General features: G+C 46.4%; 1 protein-coding gene across 1 annotated transcript in view; it reads left to right on the top strand.

Moving 5' to 3' along the window:
- Window positions 1-10,372, top strand: part of LOC118232051 (E3 ubiquitin-protein ligase RNF38-like) — a 34,006-nt gene extending 23,634 nt beyond the window's left edge. The window contains exons 3-12 of the mRNA XM_035426592.1: window positions 953-1,146; window positions 1,603-1,864; window positions 2,130-2,306; window positions 3,072-3,245; window positions 4,013-4,174; window positions 4,295-4,398; window positions 5,422-5,506; window positions 6,912-7,033; window positions 7,347-7,446; window positions 9,566-10,372. Coding sequence (XP_035282483.1) covers window positions 953-1,146; window positions 1,603-1,864; window positions 2,130-2,306; window positions 3,072-3,245; window positions 4,013-4,174; window positions 4,295-4,398; window positions 5,422-5,506; window positions 6,912-7,033; window positions 7,347-7,446; window positions 9,566-9,628 — 1,443 coding nt within the window. The 3' untranslated portion in view covers window positions 9,629-10,372. The remainder of the gene's footprint in view (window positions 1-952; window positions 1,147-1,602; window positions 1,865-2,129; window positions 2,307-3,071; window positions 3,246-4,012; window positions 4,175-4,294; window positions 4,399-5,421; window positions 5,507-6,911; window positions 7,034-7,346; window positions 7,447-9,565) is intronic.
- The last annotated feature ends 10,016 nt before the right edge of the window (window positions 10,373-20,388 follow it).

The following is a 20,388-nucleotide window of genomic DNA, read 5'->3' as shown; positions in this document are numbered from 1 at the left end:
TGTGTGTGTGTGTGTGTGTCTGTTTGTGTGTGTGTGTGTGTGTGTGTGTGTGTGTGTGTGTGTGTGATTGTGTGTGTGTGTGTGTGTGTGTGTGTGTCCATATGTGTGTGTGTGTGTGTGTGTGTGTGTGTGTGCTCTCTCGCTCCCGCTGATTCTCCCGAGCGCGTTGCGCCCTCCGTGTCCGCGGCTAAGTTCCCGTCCTGTTAATTAACCGGAAGGCACAACATGGAGAAAGCGAGACTGAGAGACCGCTCACACTTCACCCCTCTTAGGCGTGTGTGTCTGTGTGTGTGTGTGTGTGTGTGTGTCTGTGTGTGTGTGTGTGTCTGTGTGTGTGTGTGTCTGTGTGTGTGCATATGTGTGTGCGTGTGTGTGTGTGTGTGTGCATGTGCGTGTGTCTGCGTGTGTGTGTGTGCATATGTGTGTGTGTGTCTTTCTGTTTGTGTCTGTGTGTGTGCGTGTGTGTGCGCGCATATGCGTGTGTGTGTCTGTGTGTGTGTGCGCGTGTGTGTGTGCGTGTGCGTGTGCGTCTTTTCGTGTGTGTGCGTGTGTCTGTCTGTTTGTGTGTGTCTGTGTGTGTGTCTGTCTGTTTGTGTGTGTGTGTGTGTGTGTGTGTGCATATGTGTGTGCGTGTGTCTGTGCGTGTGTGTGTGTGCGCATATGCGTGTGCGTGTCTGTGTGTGTGTGCATGTGTGTGTGCGTGTGCGTGTCTGTGTGTGTGTGTGTGTGTCCGTGCGTGTGTACGTGTGAATAATTGCACGCGATATGATTATTTGTAGGTGTTCGCTGAAGGAACAAAGCCAGAAATGTGCGATGTGTAGAAATGCATAGGCGTGTGTACGCGTGTGCGTGTGCCTGCGTGCGTGTTGCTAACTAAAATAGACAGGGGGTGTTGGCGAAGCCGGTGACGGTGGAACGCGACGCTAACGCCGTGACTTCTCTCCCTTCGCAGAGCGAGGACAGCCCGAGCCCCAAGCGCCAGCGCCTCTCCCAGCACCCGGTTCTGGAGCTGACCCCGGCTCCCCCCTCCACCCCCTCGCCCCCCATGCGCCCGTGGGAGCTGCCCCACAGCCGCCGCCCGCACCCCCTCGCCCACCCGCACTACCCCCCCGAGCGCTGCCACACCCCCGCACGCAACCGACGCAGGTGAGCCTGTTTGTGTTCTCACGGAGAAGAGGATAATGGGATATGTAGTCTTGTTTTTGAGTGCATTGTTTCTTGGTGTTCGACCTCACTTGGGTTTTTTTAATTTATTTTACATTGGATGGAGGGATTGATGGGATATGTAGTGCTGGCTTTAAGTGGAGTGGGCACATTTGCTCTTCCAGTCATTTACTGGTGGTTTAGTCTTTTAAGTGGAGAGGATTATGGGATATGTAGTACTCTTCTTGATTTGAATCAGGGCCTGGTGTTCTAATTCTCATTCAGTGGGACTTTATTACTCTTCAGGAAGGGTGGGACTTGAATCGGGGCTTGGTGTTCTGGCACACATTCACTGGGGCTGCATTACCCTTAAGGAAGGGAGGATGATGGGATATGTAGTTCCACATAGCGCTGTGTTGATTTTGTCCTCAGTGGTTTTAATCTGCCTGCCCCCCCCAGCCCCCCAGTGAGGCGCCAGAGGGCCCGCCGAGACCGCCTGGCCCGCCACCACCTCGCCCACGGCTCCCCCGGCAGGGGGCAGGACGAGAACTACCGCCACCCGCCCCACCCGCACCCGAGCTACCCCTTCGGTCAGCCGCCCCCGCCCCCGGGGCTGGAGGAGCCCCGCGCCTTCCACCCCCCAACGCTGTCCCCCCGCCTGCTGCACCCCGCCGCACACCCCCAGCAGCAGAGCGCCATGGTGATGGACCTCCACGAGCAGGTGAGTCATCCCTCTCCCGGTTTGGCTTTTTCGCGAGAGCGGTGCCTTGCAGCGTGGAGTTGCGGGTTTAAATCCGGTTTTGGAGAGGTCCAGACGGGGAGCCGGAAAAAACGGGGTCAAAACTCCAGACCCCGCGCCATTTTTCTACTCTCCGGCTTGAAACAGGGCCCTGTTCGCGTACGTGAGGGCGGGCCTGCGGGCGTCACGGCAACCCCTGACCGCCGCTCCGACTGACCGCCTCCCCTCCGCTTCCTTCCCTCCTCAGCTGCAGCAGGGCACGGTGCCGGTGTCCTACACGGTCTCCCCGGTGCCCCCCCACGGCCTGCCGCCCCCCCTCTGCGCCGGGGGCCAGCTCCCGGGCTGCTCGTCCCAGCAGCAGGTCCCCGGCTGCTCGGTGGTGTTCAGCGGGCAGCACTACCCCGTGTGCAGCGTCCCGCCGCCGGTGAGTATACCCCCTAAAGCCCCCCCCCCCCCCCCCCCCAGATCCACAATACCTCACACTACCAGTCAGCATCTTCAAAAACAATCCCTCAGTCAATCTCAGCCCTGCACGTCCTGTTATCTGGCGCCCTCTAGTGGCCAACAGCGATACATTTTTTTTAAAACCTCCCTGTCATGGTGTGGTACTGCTAAATGGAAGGCTGGAGCTAAGCGAGCCGCGTAGCGCAAAATGCCCGCCTCGGGCGAGCGGCTCTGTGCGTTTCAGCAAGCTCACGCACTCGGCTGAAGAGTCGTGTAGCAGTGACCCCACTCTAAGAGGAGTTATGCTGTAGAGGTGTTATTCAGCACGCACACTAGTGAAGGTGACCCTCGCTGTTTCGTGCTCATGGGTGTTGCTGTATTTGCTTTAGCCGGGTGAAATATTGAACTTCCTCTCCCACCTCATTATCTCTCTCTTTATGTTTACTGTTATTTTCTGGTCTATGCTATATATATATATATATAGCAATGTCCTTCTCTCATTCTCATGTTTTTTCTCACTTGTACTTCCTCCTTTCTTTCTCTCTCTTTCCCCTCTTTTTTTTTTTCTTCTCTCAAACTTTTTGCAAACTTTTTTTTGCGAAGAAATATGTGAACGCGTTCCGGGAACCGCGGAGGTTCCAGATGGTTCCGGGGGGGTACGGATAGGTTCCCGAACTGTTTTGTGCGATGGGGAAAAGAGGCTTAGATGTGTCTCTCCCTCTCTCTCTCTCTCCCTCTCTCTCAGATGCTGCAGGCCTGCTCCGTCCAGCACCTCCCCGTGCCCTACGCCTTCCCCTCCCTGCTGCCCGGCGAGCCGCCGTTCCTGCTCCACCCGCCCCACCACCTCTCGCACCACCCGCCCCACCACCTGCCCCCGCCCGGGCAGTTCGTGCCCTTCCAGGCGCAGCAGTCCCGATCGGTGAGCGGCGACCCCGGGGTTTGGGGGGGCGGGCGGGTGGGGCAGGGCGGGGCGGGGCTGGGGAGGGGGGGCAGCGAGTCAGTCAGTCTTCTGTACTCCACACGGGTCTAATTTTTTAGCCTTTGTGGAACCAGGTAGAATCAGCTTAAATGGTAAATGGTAAATGGACTGCATTTATATAGCGCTTTTATCCAAAGCGCTTTACGATTGATGCCTCTCATTCGCCAGAGCAGTTAGGGGTTAGGTGTCTTGCTCAAGGACACTTCGACACGCCCAGGGTGGGGTTTAGCTTAGAGCTTGGCTATCGCTCGCAGTGATCTGGGGTATGACAGCACAAACGCAAAGGATTATGTGCTAATGGCTTTGCGATGGGTGTCCCATGTTTGGCCTAAAAAAACCATTGCATCTCTTTAATGAGGCATAGCTAGGGTGTAATGTCGGCAATGTAGTATAATGCTGAGGGAACAGGTCTTGCAGCTCAGAGGTTGCAGGTTCAAATCCAAGGTGGGCTATTGCTGTTGTACACTTAAGCGAGGTACTTAACCTGAAGCTCTTCGGTTGACTGAATAATTGGATTGTATTAAAAGTTGTTATCTGAGAAATCGGCTGCGGTTAAGAGCATCTGCTAAATGCCTAGGATGGAATCTAATGTAAGAACAGCTAGAGATACATTGTGATCCCTGTCTTGATCCATTGGTGAAATGTGCAGTGAAGTGTCATTCAATTTGTTCCACACTCACACCTGCGCGCTCTCCTTCCTGCCCCAGCCGCTGCAGAGAATCGAAAACGAGGTGGAGCTGCTGGGAGAGCACCTCTCGGTGGGCGGGGGGTTCAACTACGCCCACTCCGGCCACCCCGGCTCCCTGCCCACCTCCACCCAGCTCCAGTTCCTCTCGCACGACCCCCTGCCCCAGGAGCTCTTCGGAGTGGTAAGGCCCCCGGCGTCCGGGGCGCGTCGAAACGCCGCCCCTCTCCCTCCCCCCCCCCCCCCCCCCGTCCCCCTTTCTCGGGGCGCTAACGCGTTTGCCTCTTTTCCCCCCCTAAAACAGCCGTACCCCCAGTTCATGCCTCGGCGGATCACGGGGCGACGGTACCGCTCCCAGCAGCCGCTGCCGCCCCCGCCGTACCACCCCAGCTTCCTGCCTTACTTCCTGTGAGTAGCCCCGCCCCACGCCAGATGGTGTTTAAACATATGCACCCTAACCTGTGCATTTACACTGAGGAGTTCAACAGAGACTAAGAGACTTACACCTCTAACACTTTATGCAGGTATTTATATAGTTATTTATATAGTAAATAAATAGCCTATGCTACTATATAGTTATATAGTAGCAGAGGCTATGCATTTTTAACCTATGCATTTGTGAGGTCACAAATATGTGATTAAAATGTTCTTAACTGAACATTCTAATGGTGATGTAACAGTCACTACTGGTAATTGAAGGGAATGGAGTTCTAGAACACTGACTTAAGATTTTGTGATAAAAACATTCTAATAAACATACTCATCGAATGGTTAATCTTTGTATTACCAGTGTTTAACAGCACATGCATTATTCTTTTGGCCAGACCAATTGGCACAGTGCCTTTCAAGACAGCTTTTCAAACCACTGTCTGATCTGTTATCAAATTACCTTTGATTTCAACAGTTCTGTTAATTTTGCTAGATTTGTCCCTACATTCCATTAATCGGAAAGAGTCATAGTTATCTTAGCTTGCAAGACATCCACCACATCCAGTTACATTTTATCTCATTATTAATCTCCTAACAAATTAAATGGGTGAATACAGTGGCTATAGAGATCTCTGGGTGGTCAGCAGAATTAATTCAGGGGAAATTGTGGCCCTGATTATTATAGTTTTTCAGCATGTGGAGTCTTATCATACTATATACCATGATGGCTATAGCACTGAATGCACAGATAGGTTGACATCCAAGTGATCAGCTCCCCTTGGAGAGCGTAATCCAGACAAAAATAGCTTTTCCAGTTCGTTCCTTCTCAAACCGGGCCCTGTCCAAACTGGAGAATAATGGCTAACCGGTTCAGCTGTGACACTCTTGGTTTGAGGAAGGAGGAAATGGAGCCAGTGGGCAGGAAGTGAGTCCCGCGGGTAACGTCCCGGTCCTTTAGCCCCCTGCTAAAGTGAGGGGTCCCTCACTGTTAACCCCCCCCAGGTCGATGCTTCCCGTGCAGCCGGCCGTGGGACCAACCATCAGCCTGGAGCTGGACGTGGACGACGGCGAGGTGGAGAACTACGAGGTAGATTCAATTTTTTTCCATTGGCGGGCGAGCCAATACGGTGAATTCGCTTAACGGATAAACGAGGCAGCCGCTCTGTCTTTGCACTGCAAATAAGTCTTTACAACTGTTTTAGTCCTGTAATGAGACTAATCTTATGTTTTTACATCAAATAGAAAATATTAGCTGGTTAGCTCTTTAATTTGATCAGTTAAATAAGTTAAATAAGTTAAATAAGTACCTCTTTAAGTACGTCAACACAGAACTTATACTGCTAATAGGCATGCGTAGCTATTTCTAACATAATGTGGCTTAAGAGGTTAAATAATAATGGTAAGTTGTCAGGTTCGTAGAAGCTTGTTGTTGTAGAAGTTTCCCTAGTTTTTAAAGCAGTGTTTTCCTCAGTAGCTCCGAAGTAGAAGTGCCCCTCCTGCCCCCCCTCTCCTTTTATTGGTGTCATTAGACGAACCCTAAAAATAACACTCTCATCAGCAGGAAAAAAAATGAAAATACTTGTAACTGTTTAACAGTAATGATTTTAACAGCGGAAATAACGTTTGCGTTAATGGCTGCACCGCTAACTGCTGGGCGCTAACTCAGCTGGCACGCGTTTTTATCCCTTTTGGGCTCACGTTAAACTCTGTTAGGGCGGAATTAACCCTGAACGTTTTACTGCGCGCGGCGACGGCGGCTAATTAGTTTCCCGGGCAACGCGGCGCATATTTTTAGTTGTAGTCGCTTGCTCGCTGTCCTGCAAAGCCGTGGCAGGGAGCCAAATGGGGGGGGGGGGGGGGGGCACATGGGGGAACCCAGTGGTGCTATGTGCCCCTCCCAACATGAAACATAGTTTCCTGCTGATTCATTTGAATGTGCCTGGCCAGAATTGCTTTTGTAAATGTAGACCGTTAGTACCGGATAATTATGTATGTATATACATATATAGTGCCCTTCAAGGTAATTTTTACACTTGATAAAGATCAGCAAAAAAAGACTGTATGAAATAACTAAGTTTATAAGCATGTTGTGTGTAAAGTGAGAAATTCTAGAAAAATTATATAATTTTATACAAATGCAGTTGCTCATAGAAGGAAATTTAGGAGTGGTGCGGTGTAATTAGATGAAAAAAATAAATTAAGTCTATACAAAAACTATACAAAACTATACAAAGTACGGTGAACAACCAGGTCCACAGCACCCGACCAGCTTACTCAATCACTGTCTTATTTTGAAGCGCAACTGTCACCATTTCCTGAACATTAAAAGAATGCACACACAAATGGTAGTCAATGAACAGTGGGCTCTTCTCAGCCCCAGATTGATTCCCTTGAAGGAGTGAAGTCTGCCACTGAAATGCATCTGAGCTGAGGATGAAATAGTCCCCCCTTCCCTCCCTCCTCCCTCCCCCTCACCCCCCCTCCCCCCCCAGGCGCTGCTGAATCTCGCCGAGCGCCTCGGGGAGGCCAAGCCGCGGGGCCTGACCAAAGCCGACATCGAGCAGCTTCCGTCCTACCGGTTCAACCCCAACAACCACCAGTCGGAGCAGACCCTGTGAGTGGCAGCTGCTGGCCCCGCCCGATTTTCTCAGTTTGCCAGAGAGCGGAACCGTGTGACGAAGACGGTCTGTTAAACCATCTTATTGTGCCTATTGTAAGGCAATGATGGCGTGTGCCAGGTGCATGGTGTGTATGTGTATGTATTTTTGGGTGTATTGTCTTGTTGTAGTGTAAGTGTGATATTACTGTTGCAAGTGTGCGGTGTGTGTTTGTGTACGGTGTTGTGTATGGTGTTGAGTGTGAGGTACACCGCGCACCTGTACTAGCAGTGTGTGCGTAAGGCGTTAAATGCGTTCTTTCCCTTGCAGGTGTGTAGTTTGTATGTGTGACTTTGAGTCCCGTCAGCTTCTGCGCGTCCTGCCCTGCAATCACGAGTTCCACGGGAAGTGTGTGGACAAGTGGCTCAAGGTGAGTGTGCGGGAGGGGCTTCTGCAGAAAAACACACACACACACACACACACACACACACTCTCTCAAACCTGCACTGCTCTTCTGAATCTTCGGAAGACGCTGTTTACCCAGACAGGTTCTCCACTGTACACATGGAACACTTCTCACCTGTGAGCCTGCAGATATGGAACACGTCACCTAGGAAAACGCCGCAGCGTTGTCAGGGAAACAAAGGCCTTTGTGTTAAAGCGCTCGCTTTAAAAGTGTTTCCTGTTCCCGGTAGGGGAAACTCTCGAAGTGCACCCAGAGGCAGAGTGCATAATGTCGCAGAATCCAAGTTTAGTTTTTGGTAAATGGTAAATGGCCTGCATTTGTATAGCGCTTTTATCCAAAGCGCTTTACAATTGATGCCTCTCATTCGCCAGAGCAGTTAGGGGTTAGGTGTCTTGCTCAAGGACACTTTGACACGCCCAGGGTGGGGTTTGAACCGGCAACCCTCCGACTGCCAGACAATCGGTCTTACCTCCTGAGCTATGTCACCCCCAGTTTTTAATGAGGAGTGCGTCATTTCACGTCGGAGTCGGAGCTGACTGTGTTGTAGGGGAGCGCGTTGTGTCACAGAGTCCGAACCGACTGCGTAACGAGGAGTGTGTAATGGAACAGCGTTACGCCGCGCGGACATTGGGAGGCGCGTTTGCTGATGGGTTGCGGTTGCTGAGAATTGAATCAGTGACACGGGTTCGACACCTTTGCAGGTATCCCATTTCCAATGGACGAAATGTAACACAGGCGCTACATTTATCAAATAGGGCTTTTGTGTTGACGGAGAGGGCTTCGAACCTGATTTTTTTAAGCAATGTCATTTTTTGAAATAAATTTTTTTTTTAAAAGTGGCTGCTTAGTTACATATACGGTTTAATTATTACATCTTTTAAATGCTTTAGGCTTTTTAAAAACAATTAATTAACTACCTAATTAAGCTTATTAAATTAAGCTCTGAAGGCTTGTATTAGCATTTCCGCGGTACGAATGAACAGGGATAAGATGTGTCGAAACTGCCTGGTTGTTTTTGTCAGTGCACGGTGCGCAGATAGCCTGGGTATTCTGGGGTAAAACAGCGGATGTCAAACCCCAGTCCTGGAGACCCGCGGTGTCTGCTGGTTTTTTTTGGGGTGTCCCCAGTACCGGTGGTTCGTTTAAGTCATCGATCGGCTAAGGAGTCTACGGACCTCGTTTTCAAGGCCTTATAATTGGGTGCTGATTGAAAGGAAACAACAAAACCCCCCCCCCCCCCCCATTGACATCCTTTGGGATTCAGATCAAGCTCCAGGATTTAAGGCTCACAGGTGTATTTGCATTACATTACAGGCATTTAGCAGACGCTCTTATCCAGAGCGACTTGCGCAACTTTTTGCATAGCATTTACATTGCATCCATTTATACAGCTGGATATATACTGGAGCAATGTTAAGTAGGCTATATATCCTGCTGTTACTAAAGTAGGTTAAAGTACATTGCTCAAGGGTACAACGGTAGTGTCCTACCTGTGAATCGAGCCTTGGACCTTTAGGTTACAAGACCATCTCCTTTGGATTTGAACCTACGGCCTTTAGGTTAAGAGACCATCTCCTTTGGGTTTGAATCTACGACCTTTAGGTTACAAGACCATCTCCTTTGGGTTTGAACCTGCGACCTTTAGGTTACAAGACCATCTCCTTTGGGTTTGAACCTGCGACCTTTAGGTTACAAGACCATCTCCTTTGGGTTTGAACCTGCGACCTTTAGGTTACAAGACCATCTCCTTTGGGTTTGAACCTATGACCTTTAGGTTACGAGACCATCTCCTTTGGGTTTGAACCTACGACCTTTAGGTTACGAGACCATCTCCTTTGGGTTTGAACCTACGACCTTCAGGTTACGAGACCATCTCCTTTGGGTTTGAACCTGCGACCTTTAGGTTACGAGACCATCTCCTTTGGGTTTGAACCTGCGACCTTTAGGTTACGAGACCATCTCCTTTGGGTTTGAACCTACGACCTTTAGGTTACGAGACCATCTCCTTTGGGTTTCCGTGGCTGGGCCGCAGGTCTGTTCAAACTCACTCCAACTCCTCTTCGCTCTCTCCTTTCTCTCCCAGGCCAACAGAACGTGTCCGATCTGCCGGGCGGACGCGTCGGAGGTGCAGCGGGATTCAGAGTGAGGGGGCGGAGCTCCACGCCTCCCCCCGCACGCCCAGACCCCCGTTCTCCTCCTCCTCCTCCTCCTCCTCCTCCACATCTTCAGCCCATACCTCCTCTTTCTGTCTTCTGCCCCCCCCCCCCCCCGGGCCTTCCTCCTTTCTGTTGCTTTCAGTGCCGACCCTTCCCAGACATACACACACACACACACACACTCGGGCACAGCACACACACACACACACACACGCGCCCACACACACACAGCCGGGCAGGGTCCTACCTTTCCCGCTGCGTGTCCGCGTCTTAGAATTTAGAAAGAATTATCGTGGTCTCCTCAGCTACAAAGCAACAACAGAAACCTTTCCGTGATCGTTTTACTAACTGTGTGATTGGAACTCCAAAGATGATTATTCTTATTATTATACAAGTATTGATCACTATTATGGTATAATTGAATGTTTTCTTAAGGTGTTGTTCTTTTTTTATATATAAATTGCGTTATTTTTTTGTTTTATTTGACTTTTTCTGTGGGTGCACTAACATTCCCTGGTATGTGAGAGCATTATAGCGTGTCTGTATATTTACCATGAAGATTGACTGTGAGCATGTCATTTTTTTTCCGTATGAATAAATATATGAAATATATGGCAGAAGAAGAAAAAAAACATAACAAAAAAAAAAATGAACAATGTTTTATAAATTGAGAAGTGCAAATGATATCTATATAATAAGAATTGGGAAATATGGGGTAACACAATTAGCTTCAATATAGCAATCTGTCTTAGACAATTGAAATACTGTGAGATGTGAGGCTGTGTGCAGCGACTGTGTTACACGTATGTGCGTGCAAATGATTTTTCTTGTGAATTGTACGTAGGGCTGGATGATGCACCACAACGCTAATTATCGAATGCAGTAACTGTCATTGCCACCGTGTTTGTATTGACCTTCTAATAGTGTGTTCCTCTTGAATTGTACCTGGAGCAGTAGCAAGCATCCAAACTTCAGAGGCCTCCTGAAATGCCTTTGAGGGTGGAGGGTGGGGGGTGTGGGGTGGTGGGGGAGGACATTACCACAGTTATGTCTTAGGTGTTGGTAAGATGGCCAATCAGCAGCAAGGTCGGACAGCTTCCGTGTGATGATGTATTGTTTTCAACCGCATAGATACCGGAAGACCTCACTCCTGATTGGCTGTCTTTTGTCTCCGTGGCGATTAGCGTTATTGCATTCGGTAATAATCGTTGCAGTGTATCGCCCAGCCCTAATTGTGTGTGAGTATGTGCGCGCGTGTGAGTAAGCGTGTGAGACTGAGCGCCATTGGTCACCTTTCTGTGTTATTTATGCAATACTTGTTCAGTACACTGGTTTTTCTCTTCTCTGAGGCTTCCCTTCGGTATAAGATGTGCAGAGATGGAAGAGGTTTCCCCCCCCATTTTAAAACAGCACTGACCTCCCGCTGTCCGGTGTCCCCCTCCCAGCGGCATGTGGCCGAACAGCATCGTTTCCCCTCCCCCCCCAACCCCCCCCCTCCGTCCCGAACGCCCCGACCCTCATTTTTACTGGTCGAGCCCCCAGTCACCCATCCCCCCCCCCCGTGACAGCTGAAGACCGCGGATTGCGATCGAGGGGGAGTGGCCTTGGCCGTTTGTCCTGTCGGCACCGAGCCGTCGTCCGGACGACACGCACGACCGGTTAATGACGCTTCTGCCTTCCGAAGCTTTGGATTGGACTAGGGGGGGGGGGTAGGATGTCGAAGGGCGGGGTTTGAAAATAGGCCCCGCCCTCTTATGGCCTGCAATCAGGTGCCGCTCGCTGGGTTCAGCGCGTTTTTAAAATGACAGGTTTTCCGTTCACCCCGCCCTCAGGCCTGGAGAGAGGGTGGTGAACAGTTATGGAAAGAAGGGGGGGGGGGGGGGGGGTCAGCATGAGCTTTTCCGAGAAACGAACCACGTTTCCAGGGTACCGCTACAGCGCGTTCACGCTGCACAAGCTGGGAATGTTTCTCTCTCGTTATTTTGGTGGAAGTTCCGTTTTTTGACTCTTCTTCCGGACCTGACGTTGGTTTTCTGGAGGCCAGGCACGTCCTCCTGCCGCAGAAGCTGCCATCGGGGCTGCGGACAGCTCTCCTCTCTCTCTCTCTCTCTCGAGCCTGGCGCGCAAAACGCCGAGGTATATGTACGTATTACTGTTCTTTTTTCCGCAAAGTGACTACACTTTTTTCGCTGCACTAAAGGGAAGCACAAATTCTTCGATAATTGCTGCAACAGCCGCCAGCCGCCTGACACCGTCGCTTGCCCGGGCGACCGCCTGGAGTCCATTTTGCCCCGTCAGCATGGGACTTGTAGTTCTAATTCCGCCACTGGGAGGAGGCCGGAGTATCTCTCTCTCTCTCTCTCTCTCTCTCTCTCTCAGCGTTACGCCCGCCATTTTGTTTGGGTTTGGTATTTCGACGTTCGCTCCCAATTAACGGTTCAGGGTTGAGGCTGCAGAAATTTCCACATGGCGCCGAGCCTCGTTAGCCCTATTCCTCACTTGCTTGACTCTCTCTTTGTGTCACATTGTGTCATTTCTCATCCACCCCCCCCCCCCTCCATCCACCTCCAGTGAATGCATCTACCAACTCTCTCCACCCCACCTATGCCACTGACCTCCCGCTCTCCTCTGCCTCGCTCAGAATGTCATTAGAATAACCAATTCAGATATGAACCCGCAGTGTCTTAATACCAGTTGCCTTTTCTACACAAGTTCGTAGCTGAAAAACCGTCAGTATCCTTTATTCACTCCTCTCCCGTTGAATGTACCCTCCATCTTCACGTCTCTTTAGGGGTTAGACAGCCTGCGTGTTACTTTTTTTTTTTCCATCATCGTTGTGTTATTGCAATTATATATATATTTTTTTTTTCTTTCTGCTTGGTACACTTGCAGTTACCTCATTTTTAATATTTATGTATTTTCATAATTTTGCTTAACCAACATTGAGAGCTTTTGGGTTTTTTTTTTTTTTTGTTTGTTTTATTCTATTAAAGTTACAAAACCATCCTTTACCTGGACATTGTAGTGTCATATGTATTATCTGTAACCAAAATCATTCGAAGGCTTGATATAAACTTTTTAACAAAAAAAAAAGGAAAGAAAAAAAAAGTTTGTACGTTTTTAATGAAACTCACTAGTAATGCTTTACTAAGTATAGCAATGGATTCATTTTATTCCCTGTGCCCAATGTTTTTGGATCTTAGAGGGTGGTTCAATAATAAATGTATAACGTACACTGACTATGACATGGGTGCTGTCTTTATTTTAAAGTAGTGGCAGTTTACTACTCAGACTTCACTTGGAAATTAAAGGTATAGTTCAAGTAGCCACCAGATGGCGATGTTGATGGTTCAGCATTCCTAGGCATCAGTGCTCTCTTGGGCTGTTCCCATGCATGCAGCCAGACGTACGTAATTGTGGATTTGATTTAGGATGGCCATAGGTTAATATGACTGATCCCATTTTTAATTCCTCAGCTCTGCCTGGTGCTTAATTTATGTTTTGCTCATTCTACAATTTCAGATCCTGATATTCTAAAAATGTTCCTTTGTTGGCATGAAATTAGCAAATGTTCCCAAAGCATTCATCGGCACCCAAATGAAAAACGAGCTGTGTAGCCTAACGTGTCCTCTTCCCTGTCTCAAACACTTTCACGCAGGCTATGTCATGTGTTTGGTTTAATCCGTCTTGGTGCTATCGCAGCCCTAGAAAGTATGCGCTTCCGTGCACTGTAATCCTCTCTGAGGAGTCTGTCAGCGTGAGCTAGCTTTGCTACCTCTGCTACACCGTCTCTGCCTATAACGAGGCAGCCTGGGAGGCTCTTGTCTCCTGGTCTAAGCTCCCACAACAGAGATTTTCCGCACAGGTCCACCCACTGACACCAATCTATAGCGCTGTTTATACCGGAAGGCAAACGCCACAGTGGAGGAATAAAGCACTCCTCTCAAAGACGAAATGTCGTCTTTCAAAATTGTTCATTCTAAATGCTTTAATTTTGAGGTGCATTCTTTTGGAATGTTTTACATTGGATTTTGAGGCAATACTGAATACAAATTGTGGATTTCTCGTGGTGTGCATCACGACCTGGGGAAGACTAAACACCAAGACTAAACAGCTTTGTTTCTGGAATTTGATAGCAGTACTTTCCTTCTGCCAGCAGAGGTCAGCATTGCCAATTGAGCTGAAAACCGTCAATGTGTAGTGTCCTACTTGATAAAATAATCACAAGTTGTCCCTTTTTTATAGCATGATACAAATTTACTGAGATTGGATCCTTTGATGCATATTTAATGTATAATCCCATATATTAGTCTTTTAAGCCATTTCTCATAAAAGCAAATGCATCTAAAAACAAACTGCATAGTACTGTCAAAGCTGAAAGGATTACACAAAACTGACCCGGCACATTATCGAACCTGCGGAGAGATTATGCAATTTTGAGTTTGTGGTCATGAAAAAGTCTAGCCCGTTTCTAAATTAGTGAGTGAATATATAAACTTGAATGACATGAGCCTTGAATGCCCCCTTGCGCTAAACCTATTTTTCTACAGTCTATGGGCTGAACCTATATAGCAATAGAGCACATATGGGAACTGGAGAGGCTGGAGGAGCCAGAAACCAATGTGGTGTCCATCCATCCATTATCTACAATGAATGAAATTATACAGTTCATTGTCTACACTGAAGTGTATGATTATCTATACCTGCTTATTCTTGGTCAGGGTCGCTGAGGGTGCTGCAGCCTATCCCAGTGTGCATTGGCTGAGAGGCAGGAATGCACCCTGGACCATGTTCATGTCCTCGACAGGTCACCAATCTATCAGACACACACACCATTGGTCAATTTAGAGTCTCCGATTAACTCCGATTTCCTCGAGGAGAACATGCAATCAGGGAAAACGTGAAAGGCCCAGGACTGGGATTTGAACTCAGGACTTTCTGGCTGTGAGCAAACAACACTGGACCACCGTGCTGCCAATATAGCATCTAGTGCACTGCAACTCCCAATTTCTCATAGGCTGAAATGGATAGGACACCACTTCCTGAAATCTGTATCCCATGTAGACATGATTGTGATAACTGGTAACATCATCATGGTCATGCCTGGACTGCTTTTGAGATAAATACTTTTGAAAGAAAGGTTACTGAACGTGTGCACGGTCCTCATCATCTTCATGATTGATCTGCATAGGTTTTAAAAATAACAAAATATTCTCATATTCTTTGCATGACATTTCCAGAAACTTGGGTGTCGTGGTCCCATGTTGTGCAAAGTAACTTGGAAAAAATTTACAAAAATTTAATTTAAAATTTAAGTCTGTGCACCCCCAGCAGCATTTAATGACATGTAACGAAGAACCTGGAATTCATATTGAGTACGCTGACAACTGTGTTTTTGGCGTCACGTTTGTGGTGGTTCTTTTTCGCAAGGTTTGCACGTTGTTTGGAGTATACTGCCTACTTCAAGTTTGCAGGTTCTGTTTCCTGGTAGGACACTGGTGTGGTACCCTTTAGCAAGGAGCTTAACCTTCATTGCTTCAATAGAAATATCCAGCTGGATAATATGGATAAATATGCTGTGTAAGAAAGCTGTGCAAGTCACTCTGGTTTAGAGCATCTGCCGAATGCCAGAAGTGTAATGTTGTCAGTCATAAAATCAAATATTACTTCTCTACAAAAGCAGAAGTAGCAATGGGAACCGACTGCAATTTCACAAAATATGACCTTGAAATAAAATAAACCGGAATGATACAGACAAGCTGCATGTGTAAAGTTTGTGAGAGGTGTCCAGCACACTTCAGTTAATTTATGTTATTATTATTATTATTATTATTAGTAGTAGTAGTAGTAGTATTACATAAAATGTATTAGACTTTCCCTTTTTTATTTTTACTGCATTATTGGCAACATAATCAGCAGCCACATCATCAGACCCCATGTCTGTGCATTAGCGATGATCGTGAGAACTGTGCGGCTGAAGCTTTTGAGACTGACGTCTCCTGACACAAACAAAGTCCTTTTTACATGTTATTATTTCATGCAACAACGGTGCGTTGAGCTCAGAGCAAACGCGGCAGCTAAGAAAATGAGTCAGCCTCGGGCGTGTGTTTTTCCTTCAGAATCAATCGTACCTATTGAACAGATGGCCGCCTGTGTCTTACAGATATAGGACAGGGAAAGATATATCATTATAATGTTAAAGTTCCCTTTTCATAAATGTTCTTGAAAGACCTGACATGACCCACCACCACATTAGAATTTGAACTGTCAACATGGTGTTTCGTGTGTACGGTGAAGAAAGATCTACTATCAGCAATGAAATTTGATACATAGCTTGCAGCGGATAGGCTAGGGCCTTGATTTTTATATGTCCTTCTTTCCCTGTGTCACACTTTAAATCACCATGCGATGGTACTGCACAGGAAAACTCTACAGGAATCGCTAAAGCACAGTTTGTGTGGTTCTTTGTCTGAAACAAATTCACCAAGCATTACACAAGTATGAGGTGTAAGCCTTCTGATCTAACGTATACCCATGGTAGATCTGTGAGAAATGAATGCACAACTGGGATATAATACATTTTCATATGAATTTATATGAGTTTGAAAGGGTATTCTGGGATAGAATACTCTTTTGAACTTGTATGAACACCGTGTTATATGCACACAGGTTTGCTGGTTACCTGCGGCAGGTGTTTGGCCAGATAACAAGCTCCTTTGTAGGCTTCATAATGTCCAGCCAAACAATTTCGGCAGGTGTTCATGTTTAAATACGTATGGCCTTTTCTCAGTAAAATTATAATGCATTTTATGAATGTAATAGTTTTTTTTTTTTTTTTTGTTCCTTGAGTCTTCCCTGTAATTTGCTTTAGATAAGAGTCCTTTACCCTTTTAAACCCTTTTGATGTCATTCAAATGAATGTTACTCCCTCCGTGGGGGGGTGCTCCAATCAGATCGCGGGCAGGCGCGAGGAAGCCGATGACGCAACATTTAAAGAAAGGGGCGGAAGCGAGTCCTTGGCGTGACCTTGACATCCGCGGCGGAGTGGACGTGCCCCGCCAGCGCTTAATTATCCTAGCGACTCGCGGGAGCTCCGTTGGAACGGGTAATTTATTCTGCCTTTGTGCGATCCCCGCAGTGGAGCGCGAAGACCGGTGGCCTGCGGTAATTGGGGCAGAACTGTAGGGCTGTTCTTAAAGCGTCGCACGCAGCCAGGCCGTTCCAGAAAGGGATTTAAAGATTAATTACTCGTAATTTACGATAACATGGGACCAATGCTTTGCTCATGACAAAACTTCAACTGAGCTGTTTGTATGTTGGCAGGTTGTTTTGCTTTTGGCTTTTATTTTGGTCATAGATACCTCTTTGAATTGGTGATCATAAGGCATGGTCAAGACAGATATGACTTGGCCAGCAACAAGTTGTATTCTCTTTCTTATTTCATTGGTTGCGCATTCACCAATCACAGCAACTAAAATGGCTGCTGGTCATGTCCAGTATTTGTGCGTTAAGCGAATGTACATTGAATCAAAACTGTCCAAATAACTGACAGGTCACACAAACGTGTGCTGTTTCTGTTTCTTCCTGTAAGAGCAATTATAAAGATGAAATCAAATCTAAAACATGAAACATCTTGATACAGTATTCAATTTCAAGAAAATTTGTGTTCAAAAATGCTTTTGACCAGGATGAATTGTGACACTCCAAGCACAGCATGTTATTGGACTTGTTTCTAAGAGCTGAAAAACCAATGAAACATATTGTGTTGTGTCAGAACTGCAATATGCACTGCTGCAATGAAATGTATTAGATGTCTGGAATGGCTTCAGTTTTTATCTGAAACACAAAAAACAAAAAAACAAAGCAATGATGTCTTATCTAATGGTTTGTGACAGGTTAACATTCCCTGCTTGTCTTGGGCTTTACCACATTCTTGGCTGCTTTATTGAGATTACATTTCGTCAAAAAACAAAAACCTTGCTTCCTCATTGAGGTGCAATTGCCCTCCTTTTAAATGGTCCCCAGCTGTTTTTTAAATAAAACATTACAAGAATTTTATCAAAGAATGTTATTATAACTGGGGGAAAAAAATGTATTTGAAACATTTTTTAAACGTGCCACAAAATACCCTCTAAGAATGTTTTGTAAAAGCACGTTGTGTCAAAAGATTTCAAGAGTGTTTTTCGAAGAATGTTCTTATAAATTTGAGGGAAAAAATTTTTTGTGTTGAAACTTGCCACAAAGAAAAGCCCACAGAACATTCCAGGCTAACATTCCCATAGCCTAACGAAAAATGTAGGTGAGCATTATGTTAAGCTGGGTCTAATTTGAACTATTAATCAACTTGTGTGAAATCATCTTGACAGAACATGATTTTCAAAAACAAATGTTTCCTATCGTAAACCGTTAACCGTTTCATAAGTGCCTGTGATTTATACAGTCAAACAATAGCAACCTCGACATATTTCACATGCATATTTATATGCTCGTTTCCAGCCGGCGAACAGTGCCCACACTGCTTGCGGCACATCTGTCCGTCTTCCGGCGTTCTGCAAGTTTGGACTGCGGTGGTTCACTAGCGGACATTTCAGCCAAAACAGTTGAAATGAGGACAGACTTTTAAAAGAATGCAAAATGGTTGTTCGGTCCTGCCGCTAGCAAAATACTGATGGACTGACAGTTGGCACCATAAGCAGTTCAACAGGTACTTTTTTGGCTGGGTTAGAAATATAGAAGTATCTTCATCAAAGACGTTTTAAACAGTTTTTATTTATTTATTTGATTATTTTTTTTGTCGGTGGTGGTATGTGCAATTTGGGAATTCAGTCTCTGCTTGAGAGGAGTCTTGAACCGTTATGCACGCTATCTAGAATATTTTTTTCATTAAATGCTCCTCAGTTTATTGGCCACTGAACAGCATCAGGGGTAGGCATTCGTTGGCTAATGAACACCATGGCTTTTGGAGCAGAAGTGTAATGATCCGCCTTGTTAGGTTGAAATGCAATTTAACAACGGCCTGTGGGGCCTTTTTAATGAAGCTTCAAACCAGTGAGTTCCTGAAGGCTCTTTGCACCTTGATTGGACATAGGCTTCCTGTGGTCAGCAGTGCTGGCTAACCAGCCCTCCCATTAGTGGAATCAGAGATTCACATAAAAAAAAAAACATAGCTATACCATGGAGAGGCAGAGACACAGATTTATTTATGTCATATATGTCTTTTCTCTTAGGACAGTGGTTCCTAACTCTGGAGATCCTGGAGATCTACTGTCCTGTAGGTTTTCACATCGACAATAATGAAGCACACCTCATTCATCAGCTAGAGATCTCATTGAGCTGCTAATTAGTAGAATCGGGTGTGCCAAATTAGAATTGAAATGAAAACCTACAGGACCGTAGATCTCCAGGAACAGGGTTGAGAACCACCGTCTTACATGGTGAACTGTCTTAAAACTGCATTTTCACAGATTCACAATGAGTGAATCCAATGCTATAATTCTGGGTGGAAAGATCTCCAGTATGTTCAGGCTCTGTCCAGCTCTGCTAGGAGACATTTCAGAAGAGTAATCTGCTGTGTCCTAACAGATGAAAATGAAAAGTTATGTTCTCACTCATGCAGTGATTCGGATACCTTTGCTTGAAGGTGCTGGATTTTGAGTCTGTCGATGCATTTTTTACTTAACTAATTTTTTTCCATGTTCATTGTCTGTTATGCATGCCTCATACAGTGAAATTATGAAATTTTATGTATTATTATTATTATTATAGTATGCAATATCCCGGACAAACAGGCTGCACAGGGAAAGTGTTATTGAAATTTCGCTAAACAGAACATCAGTACAATATTGTGTGCTTGGAGCGATGCGTACTCTGGTCAGCGGTTTGGAATGAGTCACCGGAAAAGATAACATGCGCTGTACTGTGAAAGCTAAGAGAACACAATCCACTCTGCGGTCTTCCGCCCGGTCACTATGGCATCACAGGTTTGTACGCATCATTCAGAATTTTTCAGACGGTGCGCCAAGGAAGCGTGTCCGTGCGGTCGTTCCGCTGTTTGCTTTCATCGCGTGTTTGGCTGGAGAAAAAAAAAAAAGAATAAAAATGGAGGTGGGACACTACCGTTCTGCTCAATCAATAAGCACGAAGGAGAGGACAGGATGTGGTCAGAAAGTGTGAAGCACTTAGCCTCACTCTAAAGCCATTTCAGGGGTTGTGTTAGTACTTTGGTGTTTGTTTTACCGAGAAGAGTTAAATATCAGATGAACGCCCCAGAGGAGAGTGAGAGCTGAGGGCTGTGTTGTTAAATCGGGCTCTACGTTTTTTTGGCAGATTGACCTAGAGTGACCTGATGCTATCCCTTCTGCTTCTGAGCACCTTAGGGGTGGGGGGGGGGGGGGGGGGGGCAGTGAAGAAACATTATATGGAAACATAATTCACATGAATATTTTTTGAAATGCTTCCGTGATATATTTATTCTTTTCTGTTCTTTATATATGTCTGTACGTCTTTTTATATTTGTCTGTCTCAAGAATTGTCGTGAAATTTGGTAGGCTATTAATTCTAGCCTGCCTTTTTCAACACAAAAGTAACATCAGTGAATTACAAACTTACTTCTTTCGTATTGCATACACTGAGTGACAGTGACTGTAAGTTACAATGAAAAGTAGTTATGGCTTTCTTATGTATCACTATATATGATACAACTTGATAGATATTCACTGTATTAGAAACACTGAGCGTCCAGGCAGTTCAG

Source organism: Anguilla anguilla, chromosome 7 (assembly GCF_013347855.1).
Source record: "Anguilla anguilla isolate fAngAng1 chromosome 7, fAngAng1.pri, whole genome shotgun sequence".
Taxonomy (NCBI): Eukaryota; Metazoa; Chordata; class Actinopteri; order Anguilliformes; family Anguillidae; genus Anguilla; species Anguilla anguilla.
The sequence above is the reverse complement of the archived record's forward strand: the minus strand, read 5'-3'. Positions and strand labels throughout refer to the sequence as shown.